The following is a 19,516-nucleotide window of genomic DNA, read 5'->3' on the forward strand; positions in this document are numbered from 1 at the left end:
AGGTTCTGAGGGGGAAGTGACTTGCTCTGGGTCATACATACTGCCCATTTATGGGGGCACAGGCCAATATAATTCTTCTCTGCCCGACATGCCCGAAGAGCTCAGGTCTCAAAGCACAGAGAACTTGTCACTTTATGAGCAACGTGCTTCATGAGCCAAACCACACCAGTTAAGGAATGCAAATTTTTAAAAAAAATGATAGAATGCTGCAACCAATTAGTGCAAACAAACATTTATTGTGAAATAGTCATCCTACCCTTTATCAGGTATTACATCATCAAAGCACTTTGTGGCAATGAAAATAGCTTTTTTTTTTTTTTAACCCCTCTGATTCACCCAATATTCCATTAAAGCTGCAAAAAATGTGCAATCTGCTTGAAAAATAGGTTGCTCTTATTTACTCATTTGTGAAAAGTCAAAAATTAAAAAAGAAAACGATACTAGCTTACAGGGCCTCTAGAGTCAATTTGCTTTCCCGCTTCCCAACTACTCCCCAAAATAATTAACAAAGATAATTTGCTTTAAAGGCCTTTTTATAAAACCAATGCACCTTTCCCCATATTATAATCATAAAAATTTTAAAAAGCCATTATTTACTTTCTTGGAAAAAAGGTGGCCAGCCGTTGTTTTTTGATGGGGAGCATGTGTATTTCCTGGGAGTTCACTTTCTTTAACTTTATGCTCCGGTTTTTGACGGGTTTCCGGAGGGGCTCGGTGCTTCCCATGGGCTCTTCCCCTTGGCTGTTGATGTCATAGCCCTGAAGCACCGAGTCTTCTCTTTTGAAGGAGAAGTTCTTGGTGGACACGCCCGAGAGGCCTTTGATCTTGCCGCAGAAGATGGCAGGAACCGCGTCTTCCACCGAGACAATCACCTTGGCTGCCTGGGACTCGCTCACCATCTCGATGTGATTTTCAGCCTTGACCTCGCTGCCGGCTTGGCTGGGCTGGCTGGGCAGCTGGGTGGGGTGGCTGCCGCCCACGTGGCTATCCATCAGAGCCGAGGCCCCCGGGGCCGTGGCGGGGGCAAAGGACACTTCCATGCCACCGGGAAGTTTCTCCATCACGGCGTGACCCGGGCTGCCCACGGACCCGCTGCTGTCATACAGTGTCTCAGCGGGAGGCTCGGCTTTCCGGTGGGCTGCCAGCGACAGGTCTAGGGCCGCGTCTTCCTGGCAGACGGGGGGACTGACTTCGCCGGCCTTAAGCCAGGGCAGCGACTTCATGGAGAGGTCCAGGGCCTCGTTGTCGCTCCCCATCTTGATGACCGTGCGGCGGCTGAGCTGGAAGTACTCGCTCGGCTGCAGGATATCGAAGGGCTTCTGCTCCTCTTTCTCCAGAGGGGGCTGGGCGCCTTTGAAGGGGTGCACGCCAAAGGAAGGCGGTGGCTTGGGGCAAGCGGAGCTGAGCTTGGATTCGGGACTGTGAGGCACCGGGATGGGGATGGGGATGGGCACCGGCACGGGCAAGGGGACGATCACTGGGTAGGGCACCAAGAGGGTGGCTGGAGGGACCAGCGGGGACAGCGGGGAGTTGAAGGCCTGGGGGGGCATTGGGGCATATCCAGGAGGAGGCTGGCAGGGTGGGGGGCCGAGCGCGCCCTGAGAAGGGAACAGATTCTGGAGCACGGCTTCGAATGGCAAGGTGGGTTCCTGCGGCTGGTTGGGGATGCGCAGGTCCAGGAGCTGGGGCTGCGCCTCAGGGTCCTCGGCTCCCTGGAACAGGTTGTTGTGGATGGCACTGGAGGAGCACGGGGCCTCCTGCGGCAGGACCAGAGGGGAGTTGAGGTGCTGGAAGACGTGCTGCTCCAGCACCACGGGCAGCTGCACGGGGCCCTGCGTGGTCATGACATAGGCGGCGTTGCCATTAGGCTGGAGCTCGGGCGCGGAGCTTCCCTCCACCTGCATGTGAATGGGCATCACCACTGGGCTCTCCCCGAGGCACAGGGGCTGCAGCACGGTGGCTGCCACCTTCAGAGCCATGCCGCTCTGGGACTCGGCCGGGGGGTTCAGGATGGACGGGGCCGGCACGGTCACCAGGGCCTTCTTTACCAGGTCAGTGGAGTTGATGTTCCAGGCCTCGGTGGTGATGAGCTGGGTCATGCCATTCTCCAGTCTGTTACTGGCCAAGGCGGGAGTGGACTCAGTCATGTCCACGGAGAGGTTCTGGGACCGCAGATCGTCCATCACTCGGCTCTGATGCCACCAGGCCTGCAACACAGAACGCACCATGTGAGTCTTCTGTCGGAGACTATTTAGAACGGCCTGAAGTGCTCCCTGTCCGCATCTCTGAAAAGTTTCCGCATCTCAGTGAACCGAGGAGCACACCCATCTCTATATGTACACACACGTGTTATAGATATTAACCGCTACAGACAAAGACCCCCGCGTGGTCAGCTGTGCACGCAGAGGCCCAATTTAACAGACGATTAAGCTATAAACACAGATGACGTAAGGACTAAACAGCCAAGAGAGGTTAAACAGAGTGTTTTTAAGCCTAATACTCAGCTTATAGGGTTAGCTTTCGCCAAACACCAAGTTCCATTCCACACTGCTATACTGGGCAGTTAGGGGATGTGGACATTTGACCTGTTTGGATTCAAACGGGAGGCAAAGACTGACTTTACTTTGAGAACAAAATAAAATCCTGTCACATTAGAACGTTCTTTTTTGTTTTGTTTTAATTAACATATAACGGGTTCTTGGTTTCAGAAGTACAGGTCTGCGATTCATCGGTCTTACAGAATATCCCGTGCTCTTTACATCACAAGCCCTCCTTAACGCCCATCATTAGAACATTCGAAGAAAACGGAAAAGGGCCATCCCAGGTATGGAAAACAGTGTAAGAACTCTTTGTAGCAATAATTCTCCCCCCAGTTGGCTTGGTGAGAAGAGCCGCGTCACATCTCCAAAGGGTCCCCACAGTTGCCTCGCGGACTCTTCCTGAAAAACGCCATCCCTTTTCCTCCACATCACAGGAAAATCCTCTCCACGGAGCTGGGCCGACATGGGAAAATTGCATGAATGCTCACTGGGCCTAGGGTTGCTTTCCTTAATCAGCTCATCTGTGCGACCTGTGACCTCTCCTAACTTCCACTGTCATGAGGGGATGTTACTGATTGTAGGGCTGGAGACATAGAAGACTTGTTGGAAACAAACACCCTTGAAGGTGAGCTACTCTTTCCTCATCTCACCGGCACCTCTGGCCACTTCCTGAGAGGCCGAAGGAACTCAGTGCGGGTGCTTCCTGGAGGAAGCAGGGCTGCCACCGCGAGATGGCTCTCCATGGAAACGCGTCCATATTTAGCCTCGTTGCCATGGAGAAGGCAGGCACCATGTCTAACTCAGGGATCTGCACAGCCCTGGAGTCTGGTTGGGCTTGATAATAATTCAATAATCCTCAGGCTCGCCAGGCAGGCATTGGGGAACTCTGATTCTTGGCCTCACCTGTTGGAGCTGTCTAGACTTTAGTCCCGGAGTCACCTCACGTCCTCTCCTCACCCCCAAATCACCAACACATTGTCCCCAACAAGGAGGAGAGGCAGCCCAGCAGGCCATGGGAGTGGGAATAAACACATGAGGTCCCGCTTACGGGAAGGCAGCTCTAACCAACAAACAAAGGTGTGATATTTCCAGATAATCAAAATGCATCAAATGCATAGAACAAGCAGTTTCTCTGAAGCAGGAGGTCGGGAGGGCGAGGGGTCATAGAGGGTTACACTGTGGGGCCTCTGAGGGGGGGCTCCAGAGCCCGACTTCCTAGAACCGGGGTGTCCTCCGAAAACCAGGAGATGACCCAGCGTGTAGGCCAATAATTCCTTTAGGGCAGAGTAGGGAGGCAGCCCACCCCAGGGAAGCTGAGATGGCTTGCCCTAGCTAAAGGGCCTGGTTTTTCCTGAGGGGAATCCTCCCTTATTTAGCCCACCAAACATCGTACCCCCAAGACACCGTCGGTTCCCTCCTTCCTGAAGGTATGCGTGCCTTCGCGCACTCATTCGATTAATGAATTGGAGTTGCCTTGACGGCCATCAGAAGCCACTGTGGTGGCTGGCCACGGGCGTCTTCTCTTACTGTGGCTGTCTGGGCATCTGCTGCGGTGATGAGCCAGGCCTCTGCCAAGAATGCCGAGCACTTTCGGTGCATTACTTCACGTAACCCTCAGAACAACCCTTTGAGAGGGGTCCTAGGATTATGCCCACTTTACTGATGAGAAAATGGATGCCCTAGGAATATGAGATGATAGGATAAGGGACGCTGAGGCTGGGATTAGAGTTCAGGGTTAATCCCAGGCTGCTTCTCCCCGTGGGAGCTGTGAGGGCCACGCTCCTTCATGAGTGGGGTTTCCTGGCAGGAAGAGTCCTCGACAGCCGTCCCTTCAACACTGAGCGCCTGCGCCTGCCCAGCCGTGTAAAAGAGAGCACTGGAGTGTAAGATTTCCTCAAAGTGGTGGCCAGGTTCTTCCCAGAAAACCTCTGTACTCTTTGCTTACTCTCTTTTGTCCACCAGGGCCCTCCTCTGTCCCTCTCACCAGGCAAGGAGCTGAAGGGTCATCAGAGTCCCTATCTTTGGGGAAGACAGCCCAAAGCCCTATTACTGGAGGGCAAGAAGGTTGGCATCCCCTATGCTTCAACCTTCCTGAGACAGCAGGCATGTGGGGGGGCAGCTCAGCACCCATGAGTTACAGGGAGGCCCTTAGATTAGCTGCGGACTCAAGTCTGTGGGAGCAGGGCAAGGAGGCACGGGCCCAATCCCGCTTTCACGTCCTCCTACACCATAGCTTTGGACCCGCTTGACTATTCAGCCATAGTGGGCCTCGTGAGCACCCCCAGTCCCTTCCCTCTAGCGGCACTGGGCTTCTGAGATGAGGCTTGCCTTTGGCTACACTGGCAAAGGAACAACTAACCCTGCCTTCCCCGTGCACCCTCCTGTCTTCCAGGAAGTTTCTTCTCTTTTTCTCGGCTCTCCCTCCCCTGTTGTTCATCCCCCCCGCTGGGAGCCCCCAGTGCCAGCACAGAGAGGGGCACTGCTACCAGAGCCGGGGCGGGAGGCCCTAGCAATGCTCTGCGAAGACCACCCAGCTGGTGAGAGCGGGGTTCAAAGGGCAGGTCTCTGTCCCCTAGGCCTCAGGATGAGTGAGAAACAAGCTGGCAAGAGAGAAGATGTCCTCCCTGCTGATGAGCAGGGGGAGGCAGGTGTACTAGGAACCTCTTCAAATTGAAAGGAATCACAGAAGCCACCAACCAGCCCTCAAGTGGACAGGCGGGAGTTCTTCAGAGGTGACAGCGAACACTTTGTTCAGGTTTTTTTCCAAACATCTTTTGCAAATGGGTTTCAATGAGGTCATCCATCTGACTCAGTCTTGCCTATGCCCATCATGACCCGGGGGTTGGGGGAGGTCTGTAAATGCAGTGTTGCTGGATGGGAAGTGGGCAGCTTGGATGTGTGGGTCACTCTCAGTCTCTTGGCCGTGGGTCAGCTGCTGGAGCTGGAGGGTTGAAGTCCACCCCAGTACAGGCCACATGCTCCCTAGGTGGAGACTCTGGGGAAAAGTCTCAGGGCCCAGGGCAAATGAGGAGGTGAGGAGAGGCTTTCTGGGGCAGTAGTTAGGCTCAGAGAGCTGGGGGGGGGGGTGTCACAGAATTATCATCTGGACCCTTCATCTAGCTATCATCAAGATCTATGTATATCAGAAACAGGTTCTCCCTAGGATCTGTGTCTCAGCCTGAGCCCTGTTGGGCTTTGGCCCTTGCCCAGCCAATTTCTGCTCATTCATCAGACTTTGGGGTGATTTCTCCCCCACATCACTAAGGTCCTACAGCACCCCAACTTGCCCTTGTCTGGTCCTGAGTGCCCCCTCCCCCAGCCCATACTGGGATTGCCTAGTCACTCGTTTCTTCAGGAGCAAAGGACTGCCTCATCTTTCTCTGTCTGGTGAATAGTAGGGGCACACGAATGAGCAGGACTTCCGAGTCTCACTTCTCTTGCCCAACCTCTGGTTGCCGGCTCGCCATATACATGACCACAGCATGTCAAGGCTCACCAGGGTGGTCAAGTTCCTGTCTCCATCTTCTTCCTGACTCTTTTCACAGATGAGGCAACTGTGACCCAGAAAGTCTGACCCAAACTTCCCCAAGACAAGTTATTACAAAAGTCACCATGCTCTTGCTGTGAGAAAAGTGGAGGGTCAGACCCCAGCGGGACCATAGAGGGTAACACAACAGCCAGGCCCTTTCACCAGCCAGTGGCATGAGGAGGAAACCACCCCAGGTTCCTGTGTTTCTCTGGCACTCCCAGGAAAAGAAAAGTGAAGTAAAGCCCGCTATGTGCTTCTCTCCTTCTAAGGAGGTACATTCGGGAGGAAGCTGACCTGGGGCCTAACTCCCAGGCAGTCAGTTAGGGGCTTAGCCCACATCTGGCACCTACCAGGTGCCGCTGCAAGCCATGCCTGCCTCTCAGGCCTCCTGCTTCCAGACTGTTGCTCTCATGTCACTCTGTGGGCCTCTTTACAGACAGACATTTATATAATGAGGATTTGTTTTTGGCTTAATTTATTTTTTTAAAGATTTTTTTATTTATTTGACAGAGATCACAAGTAGGCAGAGAGGCAGGCAGAGAGAGAGAGGAGGAAGCAGGCTCCCCGCTGAGCAGAGGGCCCGATGCGGGGCTCGATCCCAGGACCCTGGGATCATGACCTGAGCTGAAGGCAGAGGCTTAACCCACTGAGCCACCCAGGTGCCCCTGTTTACAGCTTATTTTAAAAAGCAAAAACACTTGAACACTCAGATTATTTAGACTAGTCTCTAGGTCCTAAAGTCCATCTAATTTCCTCATCATGGGCATTTATCACTAAATCAGTTTCTCTCTCTCTCTCTCTCTCTCTCTCTCTCTATCACACACACACACACACACACACACACACACACACACACACAGAGTCCCAGAGAGCCAAATCCCCTCACCTCAATGCTCTCTGCCACATCCCAAATGATGCCATGGGGCCCCCTGAAGAGCCTGCATCTCAAAGTGAAAAACTTCAAAATGTGGTTGTGAACTCCACACAGACCCAAGAGAGAGTCCTCAAGACCAGTTCGGGTACAGTCTGGTTTCTGAGCAGGGAATTTGGAAAAGGCCGTCCCTCTCAGAGGCCCCAATCATCTTCTAGGGAGGCGCTTAGTTTTATTTTGAGAATTTAGAACATTTTCAGCACAGATAACTGCTGAGATGATCACAAGGCTCTGGTCTGCAGAGCTCAGTGCCCCTCAGCAAACACTTTATAGCTGGGTACCTGGGCATGAGGAGCAGAGGTTATTCAACATAGCAAAGCAACTCAAGCCAGGGACCACTGTGTGAGGTGACTGGAAGGCAAGTCCAGCCTCAGGGGAAGTGACCTTAGTGACCCTGGGCTTGCTGGCCCTACTTCTTAGTATGACCCCTTTAGCCCCAAGAACAGGCAGATGTGACCTGCTCTCCTCTTCCATTGAAATGAGCCTCATCTAGATTTTTCTATCAAGATCAGTTTCTTCCTCTAAAACATTCATTTAAAGAATATATACTGATAATTCTCTTAAGATGTGTGTTTTCCCACTACAAAATATTGACAGCTTTGATTTTTATGGAGCCTGTAGGCAGCTATCAATTATTTCAGGTCAAACCTGGATTGTCTACGTCTTCCCTGCTCAAAGTGGGGTCCTTGATGCAGCTGCAGCAGCATCTCCTGGGAGCTGGCTAAAAAATGCAGGCTCTTGGGCCCCACCTCGGACCTCTGGAATCAGAATCTGCACCTTGACAGGCTACCCCCGGGGAGGTTTGAGGACCTCATGTTAAAGTCTGACAAGTTCAGGCTTAGTGCTGCTTTGCAAACTCGGCTGCGCATTAGAATCGCTTGGGAGCTTTTAAAAACTACTGATGTCTGGGTCCCTCCCCTCCTCCCCCAGACTCTGATTTAATTAGTCCAGGGCACAACTGGGGCATTGGGGTTTTAAAAAATTCCCTAGGTGATTCTAACGTGCAGTCAGGTTGGGAACTCTTAATCCAGAGGCCAAAAGACGAGGCAGCTGTCGGCCAATCTTCTTAGTGCTTCACAGAAAAAAAAACTAAAGCCATCAACCCAAGCTCACTCAACTTCTTCCCAGCTCTCACAGTGTCCCCCAAGTTCCCCTGCCCCCTGGGAAAAGGTAGCACGTCTCTCCCTCTTGCAAGGCTGACTTCACAGAGACCTCTGCTAAATATCCTGCCCCGCTAAGCATTCTCCATTCTGAGTCTATTTTCTGCTTTCCATCCAGTACTTCAACTACACCCCCAGTGACTGACTTAATTCCATGTAAAAATCACCCGCCACTTACTAGGAATTACAGGAGCAATGCATAATTTTCATCTTTAATACAACGTGGATATGGTTTCACTATTCAGGACCTGATATGCACTAAGTATCTAAGAAGTAATTCCAGCTGGGTAAAAAATGGTTTTGCTCTCCCCATAGGGTGTAATAATTGTTAGTTACTTGCCCCAGTGATTCAATTTTCTGAGCTTTAAACACCAGCACAGAGTCGATCTATTGGTGCTGTGAACATAATTACCACGTGAATGTGCTCTCAAATTAGTGAAAATACAGAGAATACACAAAATAGTCGCCCACCTTAGAGCTGACTGCCTTTTATATCCAGAGACTCACACAGCCGTCCAAAAGAAATATGACCACCCAGGTGAGCTTTGGAAATGAGTTCCCCGACATGAGACTTCATTTATGGAAACAGTGGTGGCCTCAGGGTTCAGGACTGAGTCTCCCCTTCAGTTAGATGGGCAGTGTCTCTGGGCAGCTCTGCAGAGCACAGCCTGTAAATCTCAGCTCTGATGTGCTGCTGCATAAAAAATGGTTTTGCTCTCCCCACAGGGAAAAACATGGTGGAGGTGGGCAAGCCAGGCCCTGAGCATCGTTGACACCAGGGGACTCTGAGGTCTTCCTGGGAGCGAGGTTAGGTCACCATAAAACTCATTTATGTTCATTTTGCCATCTCACCCTTTTTATTCCCATTTTTCTATTTTATAGCATATGTAGTAAATCAATATAGGAAGACATATAATTGTGTGTGTGTGTGTGTGTGTGTGTTGGGAAATTGTGCAGTTTTTTCTGATAGGAGTGCAAGAATGAAAATGTTGCAACTCAGCAGGACAGATGATGGCGTTCTCAAGGCCCCGCAAAATGTCTGGGTCCCCCTTGCCTGAACAAGTCTTGAGGTCACTGGCCCAGTTCATCTCTCCATTTTGTTATGCAGGAAGCTGAGGTTCAGAGGTGTAGAGGGCACCTACTCACAGAGCTCTGCTCCTCCAAAGGCACAGCCCTTCACCCACTGCTTTGGTTTCAAAGTCCACTTGAGTCGAAGGGGTTCCTAGTTACGTCTCCAATGCAACCAGCACTGCACACTAAAGTCTGTGGGATGGTCTGATTCAACCATCAAAATGTCAAATATAGTTCGAAGGAGCTAGATTCAAAAAGATGAAGTAAGCTCCCGAGACCGTGATACCTAGTAGTCAAGTGACTGAAACAGAAGAGATGAGATTCAAGACACAGAAACTCAAGGGTGCCTGGGTGGCTCAGTCATTAAGCATCTACCTTCAGCCCAGGTCATGGGATCAAGCCCCGAATCGGGCTCCCCGCTCAGCAGGGAGCCTGCTTCTCCCTCTCCCTCTGCAGCTCCCCCTGCTTGTGCTTTCTCTCTGCCAAATAAATAAAATCTTAAAACACACACACACACGAAATTTTCATGACCGTGGGAAACTCATTTTATGTCCCTGGGACTCAGTTTCCTCTATTATGACATGGGGCACTGCCCTGCTCTCATTGTGGGAAGGAAGTTAACTCAGGCCTCCCTCGAGTGAGTGGTGCCTGATGGGAAGGAGTCAAATTTAGCCTTCTGGGAATTGCTACAGGGCCATGAAACATGGGGAAGTTTGAAGGAGAATTGGAAAGATGGGAAGTGTATGAAGGGTAGGTTTTCTGGGGCCACTCCCAGGACCACTGAGAAGACTCACTCCCCTGAACTCATGACCCTGAGACCATGACCTGAGCCAGAATCAAGAATCGAACACTTATTCTGCACAGCAAATGAAACAGTCAACAAAACAAAGAGGCAACCCACAGAATGGGAAATATCTGCAAATGACACTACAGACAAAGGGCTGATATCCAAGATTGATAAAGAACTTCTCAAACTCAACACCCAAACAACAAGCAAGTAAAAAAATGAGCAGAGGACATGAACTGACACTTCTCCAAAGAAGACATATGAATGGCTAACAGACACATGAAAAAACATTCACCATCATTAGCCATCAGGGAAATTTAAATCAAAACCACATTGAGATACCACCTTATACCAGTTAGAATGGCCAAAATTAACAAGACAGGAAACAACAAGTGTTGGAGAGGATGTGGAGAGAGGGGAACCCTCTTACACTGTTGGTGAGAATGCAAGTTGGTGTAGCCACTTTGGAAAAAAGTGTGGAGGTTCCTCAAAAAATTAAAAATAGAGCTTCCCTATGACCCAGCAATTGTACTACTGGGTATTTATTCCCAAAGATACACATGTAGTGAAAATAAGGGCCACATGCACCCCAATGTTCATAGCAGCAATGTCCACAATAGCCAAACTGTGAAAAGAGCCAAGATGCCCTTCATCTGATGAATGGATAAAGAAGATGTGGTCCATATACACAATGGAGTATTACTCAGCCATCAAAAGGATGAATACCCAACTTTTGCATCAACATGGATGGAACTGGAAGAGGTTATGCTGAGTGAAATAAGTCAAGCAGAGAAAGTCAATTATCATATGGTTTCACTTACTTGTGGAACATGAGGAATAGCATGGAGGACACTAGGAGAAGGAAGGAAAAAATGAAGGGAGGAGAAATTGGAGCGGGAGACGAACCACGAGAGACTATGGACTCCGGGAAACAGGTTTCTGGAAGGGAACGGGTGGGGGGGATGGGTGAACCTGGTGATGGGTATTAAGGAGGGCACGTATTGCATGGAGTACTGGGTGTTATAGGCAAACAATGACTCATGGAACATGACATCAAAAACTAATCATGTACTGTATGGTGACTAACATAATAATAATAAAAAAAAGAATCGGATGCTTAACCAACTGAGCCACCCAGGTGCCCCTCCAGGTCATCTTTAAACCAGGCCAGGGAAGAAGTGAAGGCTGAAGGGAAGGGAGAAGGTACAAAGATTCGTTGTTTTTTTTTTTGTTTGTTTTGTTTAGTTTGTTTTTGGCTTCAGGCAGAGTACACTTTGTCTCTCTTGGGACTCAACTGCCCATCATCAGGCAGCGTCTGTGGGTTGAAGACACAGCACTGGCAGAGAACCTACCCAGTACCAAGCATACCTACTCTGTGGTCTCTGCGGGGTCTCAGGTTAAGGCTGGGCCTCGCAGGTAAACAGTCGGTTGAAAATGAGAAATATTAAAACTGGACAAATCTGAGGATTACAGGGAAAACTTCATGACTAGAGCCAACAGCTCAGAGGCCCAGAGGTGGTTTTCTGCTGATGGCCTTTGCTGGGTTCCACTAAAGCACGGGAGGGACCTGGGAGACTGGCTGTGGAGGGCACCATGGGCTTGCCCGGTCTCCTTTCTTGCCCAGGTGGAGAGTGTCAGATGTCTTTGCATCCGTGATCTCATTTCATACTCCCAACTACATCTAGCCTGCTCACAAGGACCGATGGCGGCCCTTGGGCCACACAGGACTGGGTGAGGGCTAGAATAGGAACAAAGTGCCCCTCCATTCCTGTCTTCATTCTTTCAAAAACTATCTGAGCACCTACTGTGTGCCAGGCATATTTTCCTATTCCTCTACCCTGGTACTGTTTCCTCCACAGGGGTGTTCCCTTCTGTTGTGGCTCAATCCCCAAAGGATTAAGCAACCCATGTCCCCTCAGGGTTATCTGCTTCCAGCGGGGCTCCTTCAAGGCCCCTGTTTCCTGCAGAGGTAAAGCAGTAAGTCTCATTGGAAGAACACCAGTTTCAAGACAGCAGTGGGAAGAGATGTTAAGGCAAGGACATCTCTAAAGTAGAGAAGAAATGCTTAATTGTCCAGAAACTACAACAAGAAGTACCCCCTTCAAGTCTTGGTGAACCTCGGCATCCCAGGGAGAGACGTCATGAAGAACTGCTGTTGGGGGCGGGGAGGGTCAGGGAGTGTCTGGCCCCGCACTTGGTCAAGGTCACCCACCCTTCAGCTGGACACAGAAACCCCAAACACCCTCAGGTGCTGGTGTCTGAATGGCCACCTTGTGCGGGAGCGCTGGTCTCATCCAAGGTCTCAGGCCAGAGTCCGTCATCTTCAAAAGCTATGGTGTTTGGAGAGATTTTTTTTGGTTTGGTTTTGTTTTTGCAATAAAGAAACCTCTTCGCTATGGAACAAAGACGGCGGGGGGGAACCTGCCTCTGGAAGAGAAAATACTTCTAATTAGATTGAGATACAAAGGTTAAATTTTTGTTCTGGGAAAAGGACTGTTTATAATCCCGTGTCATTAGCCGGACATTTTCCAGAGACTAGTGTGCCAGAAATAGACCCTTTGAGGGGTCACTGGAAGAAAGGGGTGTAGACTTGTAAAGTCAAAGGACTGGAGTTCGGATTTTCCCTTCTCCTAATGCACGTGAGCCCCTCACCACGCACCGGCATAGAAGCAGTGTCAGTCTCACCCGGGGCCCTGGGCTCCCCCTCACGAGAGTGGTCAGAAGTACAAGCTTTGAACTCAGACAGGCCTGGGTTCAAATTTCGGTTCTGCCTCGCTTTGCTAGCTGTGTGGCCTTGGGCAAGTGAGTTCGAAGCCTTGATCTCTCTCTCTGCAAAATGGGGCTTCCAGAGCTGCAGTGGTCGTCACTGCTGAAAGAAACAGTCCGTGTAAAGAACTTGGCACTGTGCCAGGCACGTGGAAAATCCTGCATGAAACGTGGTCGTTATCACCGCCACCACCACCATCATCATTGTCGGGATCGCTGTCTCCCTCTTCATCATCATTCTCATCGTCAAAGCTGTCATCATCGTCGTCATCGTCACCGTCACCATGTCACTGGCGTCACTGCTATCATCTTTACATTCACCGCTCATCCTTCCTCTGAGGGTCTTAAATAGCATTACAAATGCTCCCAGTGGGTTTGCACAGTAAGCTCCCAAGTTAAAACCCTGTTTGTTCAAAGATTTATTTTTAAATCAGCTGCAAGGGCCTGGGAAGGCATTTGACATAGAATTGATGTTGCACCTGACGGGGAGATCGCCACCAAAATTCACTTGGCCCCCACCGTAGCTGAAACACTGAACAGGTGCACTGTCTGAAGTTGTCCTTACTTCATGGTACTGGGCCCTACTGTTGAAATGGCTGCCTCTTGGAAGTCTGGTTTTTGTCTTCCTAGGTTTTCATGAAGAAATTAGGGGCTCTCAGAGGGCCCCAACCATACGTACAGGATGTTACCTCAGTGCCACAGTCACGGTGGAAACTTCCTGACCGCCACCAGTGGTGATGGATACAGTGGGCGGAGGGCTGCTGGGTTTGGACGAACTCAGCCGGCTAGTTGTCTGAGTTTGCGCTGCTCCATGAACAGATCGATTTTCCTGGAACTAGTTTATTTGGGAGAAGATCCCAGAAAATACCAGTAGAGGAGTGAAGCAGAGAGACATGGAAGAGAAGGAAGCCAGTTTATCCGCTAAGTCACCACTGTGGGCAACCAGGGCTCGATTCCACGGGGCGAAGCTGGGAGGTGGCAGAAACCACATGGCTCAGAATCGGGGTGCTCATTCACAAACACCCATCTGTCACAGGTCAAGGGCTGCTCCCTTGATGATGTGTTAATTCTCTAGCCCTTGGAACTAGCCCGGCAGGTGGCCTATTGTGCTCCTGGCGGCGGGGTGGTGGTGGGGGTGATGTCCTCAAGAAAGTCACAGCTATTTGCAGTAAGCAGCCCTCAGGGTACAGAGGCCAGTCTGAGGGGACATGAGGATGGGGACAAACCATGTCTACTACACCAGCCACGCCCTGGAAAGTGCTTCTTATGTGAAGACCCAAATGTCACCAATTCAGGCCACCACGGTAGGGTGTTTTCGCAATGGTCCAGAGACGGTCAGCTTGGCTAATGTGTTCCTTTGCTAGACTATAACTGGGGCCCTCAAGAAAGTTGTTTTAATCATATTTGTGCTGGCTGGAAGGCTAGATGTTCCTGCGATGAGTCACAGAGGGAGTTTCTCTTCTGGGGATCTTGTGTTCCAACTCGGGGACCAAAAAACAATAAATACACAAACGCCACTTCACTTTATCAGCTGCATCCCGCCTAAAAATAAAAATAATAGCAGCCTTGACCTGAGAAGTGCACAGACAATGCAGGAAGAAGAGGGTGGAGAATGCTCGTCTTTTAAACAGGGAGACTGCTTTCTGGAATTCTCTTTGGCCAGAAGCATCTCTCTGCCTGGAGGTGAGCTCTTTCAAGAGCAGAACCACCCACTGCAGAATCTTAGGGCCAGTGAGCCTTTCGAAGTCCTAGAAATTCACTATATTTCTCCAAAAGCAAGCTTTGTCGCCACAGCTAATGGAGCATAAACACTGCAAGGCTGCTGTGTAACATCTGGTTAGTTGGCAATGAGGATTATAGGTGTTATTTCCTATTTTCTTTCAGGGAAGAGTTCTTCTGGAATGTGTGTGTTTACACACACACACACTGCACAGCAGGTGAGCAGGAATGAGGCCACCTGTTGTCCCTGTAACTCTCCAACCAGAATTCACTGGAATCTACTTTGTCCTCACCTTTCCACATCTGGGTTCTGGTCACCGAACCTTAATTGCTGGAGGTGTCACATGGGGCAGATTTCAACAGAGGAGAGAGTGGAATGGAGTGGGGGGTTCTAGAAGAGCAGGAGGAAAGGTACAAGGGGAAAAGGGTGTGTGGCCTGGCCAGGGCTGGAGCCCAAGGCTGGTGAGAGCTTCAGGGAGAGACACGGTGCTGTGAACTGGAGAGGGTGTCTGGCTCTTCCACGGGGGGGGGTGGGGTGGGGTGAAAAGCTGCCTCGTGTCCAAAAGGTCACCCATGAACCACCTGAACCCACACAGTTTTGATGTCTTCACAGATCCTGACCAACAGAATGCCATGATTCAGGAGGGAGACCATTACATTGGGAGGAAAAGAGAAGTAGATTAATTTGCCAGGCTTTGCTAGTTCCTTCCCTTCTCTAGCTGTCTGCCTCTCTGTCTCTCTCTCCCCCTCCCACCCATACCTCCCCCCCCCACCCCCGCCCTGGACACGCAGGCTCACAACATGATACTAATAAACTATTTACTAAGCATTTACTTATGTGCCAGGCACCCTGCTAGGTATTTCACACTCACTTTCTCATCCCAGGGTCTCAGAAACCCCGGCAGATCAGTACCACCTTGGTGTGAATTGGTTCGTTTTTTTGTGTGTTTTTTTTTCCTTCCAGGAACTGAGTTGTGAATCCCCAGGGAATGACTATCTTGATGGGAAGGAAGGCCAGAGCTTTTCAGAACGTGAACAACATTTAGTACAGAGAAGGCAGGTCTGGGGGAGGGCGGGACCAGAGAGGGCAAAGGTTCGTGGCATCATGTGTAAGGGTAGAGGGGGCTGGGGGAGGGCAGGAAGGGAGAGAGAAGGGGAAAGCATGGTCTCGCCTCTGGCTGGAGGCTAGAATTCCTCGGCCTGCTTCTGCACCTGGGGCAGGGGCAGCCTTGAGCCCCTCCCTCCACCAATACCTCTGTAGCCAGCCACTGCTGGCCCCTGAAGGACACAGGAGCTCCCATGTCTTTTGTGGCCTAGCTCTTCCTTCCTACACCTCTGCACAAGCATGAAGCCCAGGCAGGGATTCATTCCCATCCTTCTCGGGAATATATTTCATTCCTGCCTGACTGGCCAGCTGTTCGCCATACCCACTTCCTGTTCTGCCTGGACTACATTTCCCAGCCTCCCTTGCAGTTAGGGGTGGTCATGTGCCCAAGATCTACGCAACAGAATGTGGGTGGAGGTGATGTGTGCCACTTCCAGGGCTGGGTCCTATAAACTTTCCATAGGTGGTGCTTCAATCTCTTCTTTTCTACCTGAGCTTGATGCACAGAAACCTCTTGGAAGCTACCTGTTGGAGACAGTGGAGCCACAAGATAGAAGTGCCTGCACGCCTGAATCACAGTTTGGAGGAGGGCCACCTGCCATCAGTAACATCTGTTTTGGGGTTTTGGGAAATGAGGAATAAATTTCTACTGTGTTTGAGCCACAACACCCTTGCAACCTATTTGAAACAGCAGCCAGCATTACTTTCAAGGACACCATCAATGCTTCCTGGGACCTGCTCTGCAAAGTGAGTGCTGGGGACAGACTGACTTGTAGCCTCAGAGCACCCTGAACCCCACTAGCTGAAAACTAGACCGGCAAGATAGTCCAAGCACTCAGAGCCCAATTCTGAGCTACCTCGAGTTAACTTTTCAGCACTAAAAGTGTGGACACTTTTGGCTTGATTTATTAACGTGGGTTCAGGACATATTTTGATTGGTTCCTGCATTAAGAGCCACTGAAAGAGTCCATTTCGTGGGGACTCAGAGCTGGCAGGGTTTCGAGAGAACAGGAGGGTAAAGCTGCCTTCACAGAGCCAGAGGAGAAGAGCTCTCAGCAGCCTTCATTCCTGGAACCCCAAAGGGTACCCTGGGCCGTGTGAATGGGTATGAGTATGGGAGGGAGACAAAGCAGGGCCCTGGCACGACACAGGCCAAGAGTCCTGGGAAGCTGAGGCAGTTGTGGAGCAGGAAGGCCTGGGATTTCTGCCATTTCCCCAGTCACATCAGATTCTTTATTGGACAGGTCACTGTGGATTTTCCTTTAGGGGAGCTCATCATCTATGGCTCAAAACTCTGGGCCAGCTTTCCCTTCCTGCCCTCCATAATTGATTTCCTAGGCAGACACCACCCATTCAATAGTATCCTCACCTCTAGCAACCACTGAAGCTTCACTTGTAGCAAGCTCTTGCCTTGTGTTCAACATTACTGATTTCTTTCTGGGTTCCTCTCCAAAATACTGATCTGTCTAAAGACTTTGGGACATTGACACTTTGTAGTGAGCTGATCACAACACAGAAGAGGCACCAGCACCTTGTACTGCGACATTTCCTGTCTAAGACTCAGGTGAAACCCTAACCCTGTCAGTGTTGTCATCAAGGCCACATACCTCACGGGTGGGGAGGATGTGTGTCAGCTTAAGTTCTAATCAGCAAGACCTGTTCCCAGAGTGCTACCAGAGTCCTGGTTATCTCTTTATCTCCATCAATACCTAAGGCTTGGCTACAGAGCACAGGGAATATTAGAACTCACAGGCTGTAAAATAGGTAGCTTACTAATTAGCATGAGCACTGTAATAAATGGATAAAATAGTGACATGTGAGATATACAGATTAGCGAAAACATTTTGGAGGTGCTCCCTACTTTGTGTGCATAGAGTTGGAGAAGCCAGAAAACCCATAGCCAGCACCCTGGGATGCTTCTGATGCTTCCCACCAAGCTGGCCCCGTGCCTGGCAATTGGTTTTGGAGGATTTACAGTTGCCTTGCCAAAATCCGGCCTCAGAAATATTGTCATATCTGCATCCAGTGGAGCTTTCATACCATGTGTGGTCACAGCAGCAGGAAAGATAAGCCGCTGGGACTCCCTAGAACAGGCTTCTGAACTGGTCTGTGCCTGCTGGTTACTTACATGTTAGTTTCTCACCGGCTGTGTGCGCCCACGCAGGCGCAGAGCACAGTTTGCCTGGAGGCAGGTCTTAGGGCTGTCACAGTGTGGTTCTGAGCTCTCTCCCTTCTCCACCCTGGCTCTCTTGCCTGCCTCTTCTCCTGCCCAGCCTTGCCTCTCTGGGGACTCTGGCCTTCAGCATGCCCTGTGGAAGCCCATAGACAATGTCCTCAGGGCTGGAGACTGTGCTTCAGGGACAGGGACGAGGAGCAGAAACCTCCTGCCCATAAAAATATAACACTAGTCTTCCCCTCTCCCAGGACATTTTCAGTGTCTGAGCCAGTATTGACTGACATGCTTGACAATTCTTAAAACTGTCCTTTAAAATAAAAAACTAAGTGATCGTATCACATTCATTAGAACAACTAAAATAAAAAAGACCAACACCAAAACTTGGAGCACCTGGAGGGCTCATACACTGCTGGTTGAATGGTACGGTCACTTTGGAGAACCATCGGGCAGTTTCCAATGAAGTTAAACAACTGTCCACCCTCTGGCTCATCAATTCCACTCTTAGGTATCCTCCCCAAAGAAATGAAAATACAGGGATGCCCGGGTGGCTCAGTCGGTTAAGCATCTCCCTTCAGCTCAGGTCATGATCCCGGAGTCCTGGGGTTGTGCTCCCTGCTCAGTGGGGAGCCTGCTTCTCCCTCTCCCACTGACTGCCACTCGCCCTGCTGTGCTTTCTCTCTTTCAAATAAATAAATAAAACCTTTAAATTAAAAAAAATGATAACATATATTCACAAGAAGAGCTGTACACAGACGTCTGGTCATGAAAGGCAAGAACTGGAAACTCAAATGTCTGTCAGCAGACGGGTAAACCTAGCGTGCGACACCCACACGGTGGACTTCTACTCAGCAATGAAAAGCAGTGACCTCCCGCCACATGCGACAATGTCAGTGAGTCTCAGAAACACTGTGCTGAGTGAAAGAAGCCAGATACAAAAGTGTACATGCTATAAGATTTCATTGGCACAATATCCAAAAACAGGCCCAAAGAATGTATGCCTGAGATCAGACAGTGGTTGTTATGGGGAGTCGGTGGGGGGGGGGAACTTTTCTGGGGTGACAGGAATGTTTTAGAGCCTCTTTCAGACAGTGACTATACAGGTATGACAAATTCTCAAAACTGAATCATTTGACCGCTTAAGAATCATTTGACTTTAATTACCTTTGATTTAAGGGGGGGAAAAAAAGCTAAAAATATTATTAAGCTACCAAAAAAGGGGAAATACCACCCAAAGAGGTACTGTGTGTGAGCACTGTGACTCCGACCAATTCTTAGCTTCCTGGAGGGAGTGGAGATGGAGCAGAGCTGGCTGATGGGGGGGGGGGGCATGGGTGCTCCCCAGGGCACCTGGCAGGGGCCCTTTACCTCAGGTATAAACACAGGAGGGAGCATCACCAGCTCTCAAACAAATAAATGCTCAATGAAATAAAAGAACAGAGGCCCCAAGGAAAACTGGCCCAAGAGTGTGGGATAGCTATCAGGCTTTGGGCCAAAACCACTTTCCAGGAAATGCCAATATTTTTGTGTTTGGGAAAGGGGAGGGAGCTCTGAGGCGAGCAAAAGCCAAAACGTGCTGGTCTCTGGACAGCAACTGCTTCCCAACTGAGGGGCCCTGTGGGAGAGGCTTCAGAATGCTGCTACCGAGACTTGCTCTGCGGGTCTCTGCCGTGGGGTGCCCAGAAGTCCTGCTGGAGCAGAAATCCCAAGTTCCATGAGAGCAGAATCCAAGATC

The 19,516-nt window shown here is 50.3% G+C and overlaps 1 protein-coding gene across 2 annotated transcripts in view; it reads right to left on the bottom strand.

Moving 5' to 3' along the window:
* Positions 1-216: 216 nt before the first annotated feature.
* Positions 217-19,516, bottom strand: part of RAI2 (retinoic acid induced 2) — a 58,728-nt gene continuing 39,428 nt past the window's right edge. For both annotated transcript variants that reach the window (XM_059157396.1, XM_059157394.1), the window contains exon 2: positions 217-2,207. In XM_059157396.1, the coding sequence (XP_059013379.1) occupies positions 594-2,183 (1,590 nt within the window). In that variant the 5' untranslated portion in view covers positions 2,184-2,207 and the 3' untranslated portion in view covers positions 217-593. The remainder of the gene's footprint in view (positions 2,208-19,516) is intronic.

This window comes from Mustela lutreola, chromosome X, assembly GCF_030435805.1.
Source record: "Mustela lutreola isolate mMusLut2 chromosome X, mMusLut2.pri, whole genome shotgun sequence".
In the NCBI taxonomy this organism is placed as follows: domain Eukaryota; kingdom Metazoa; phylum Chordata; class Mammalia; order Carnivora; family Mustelidae; genus Mustela; species Mustela lutreola.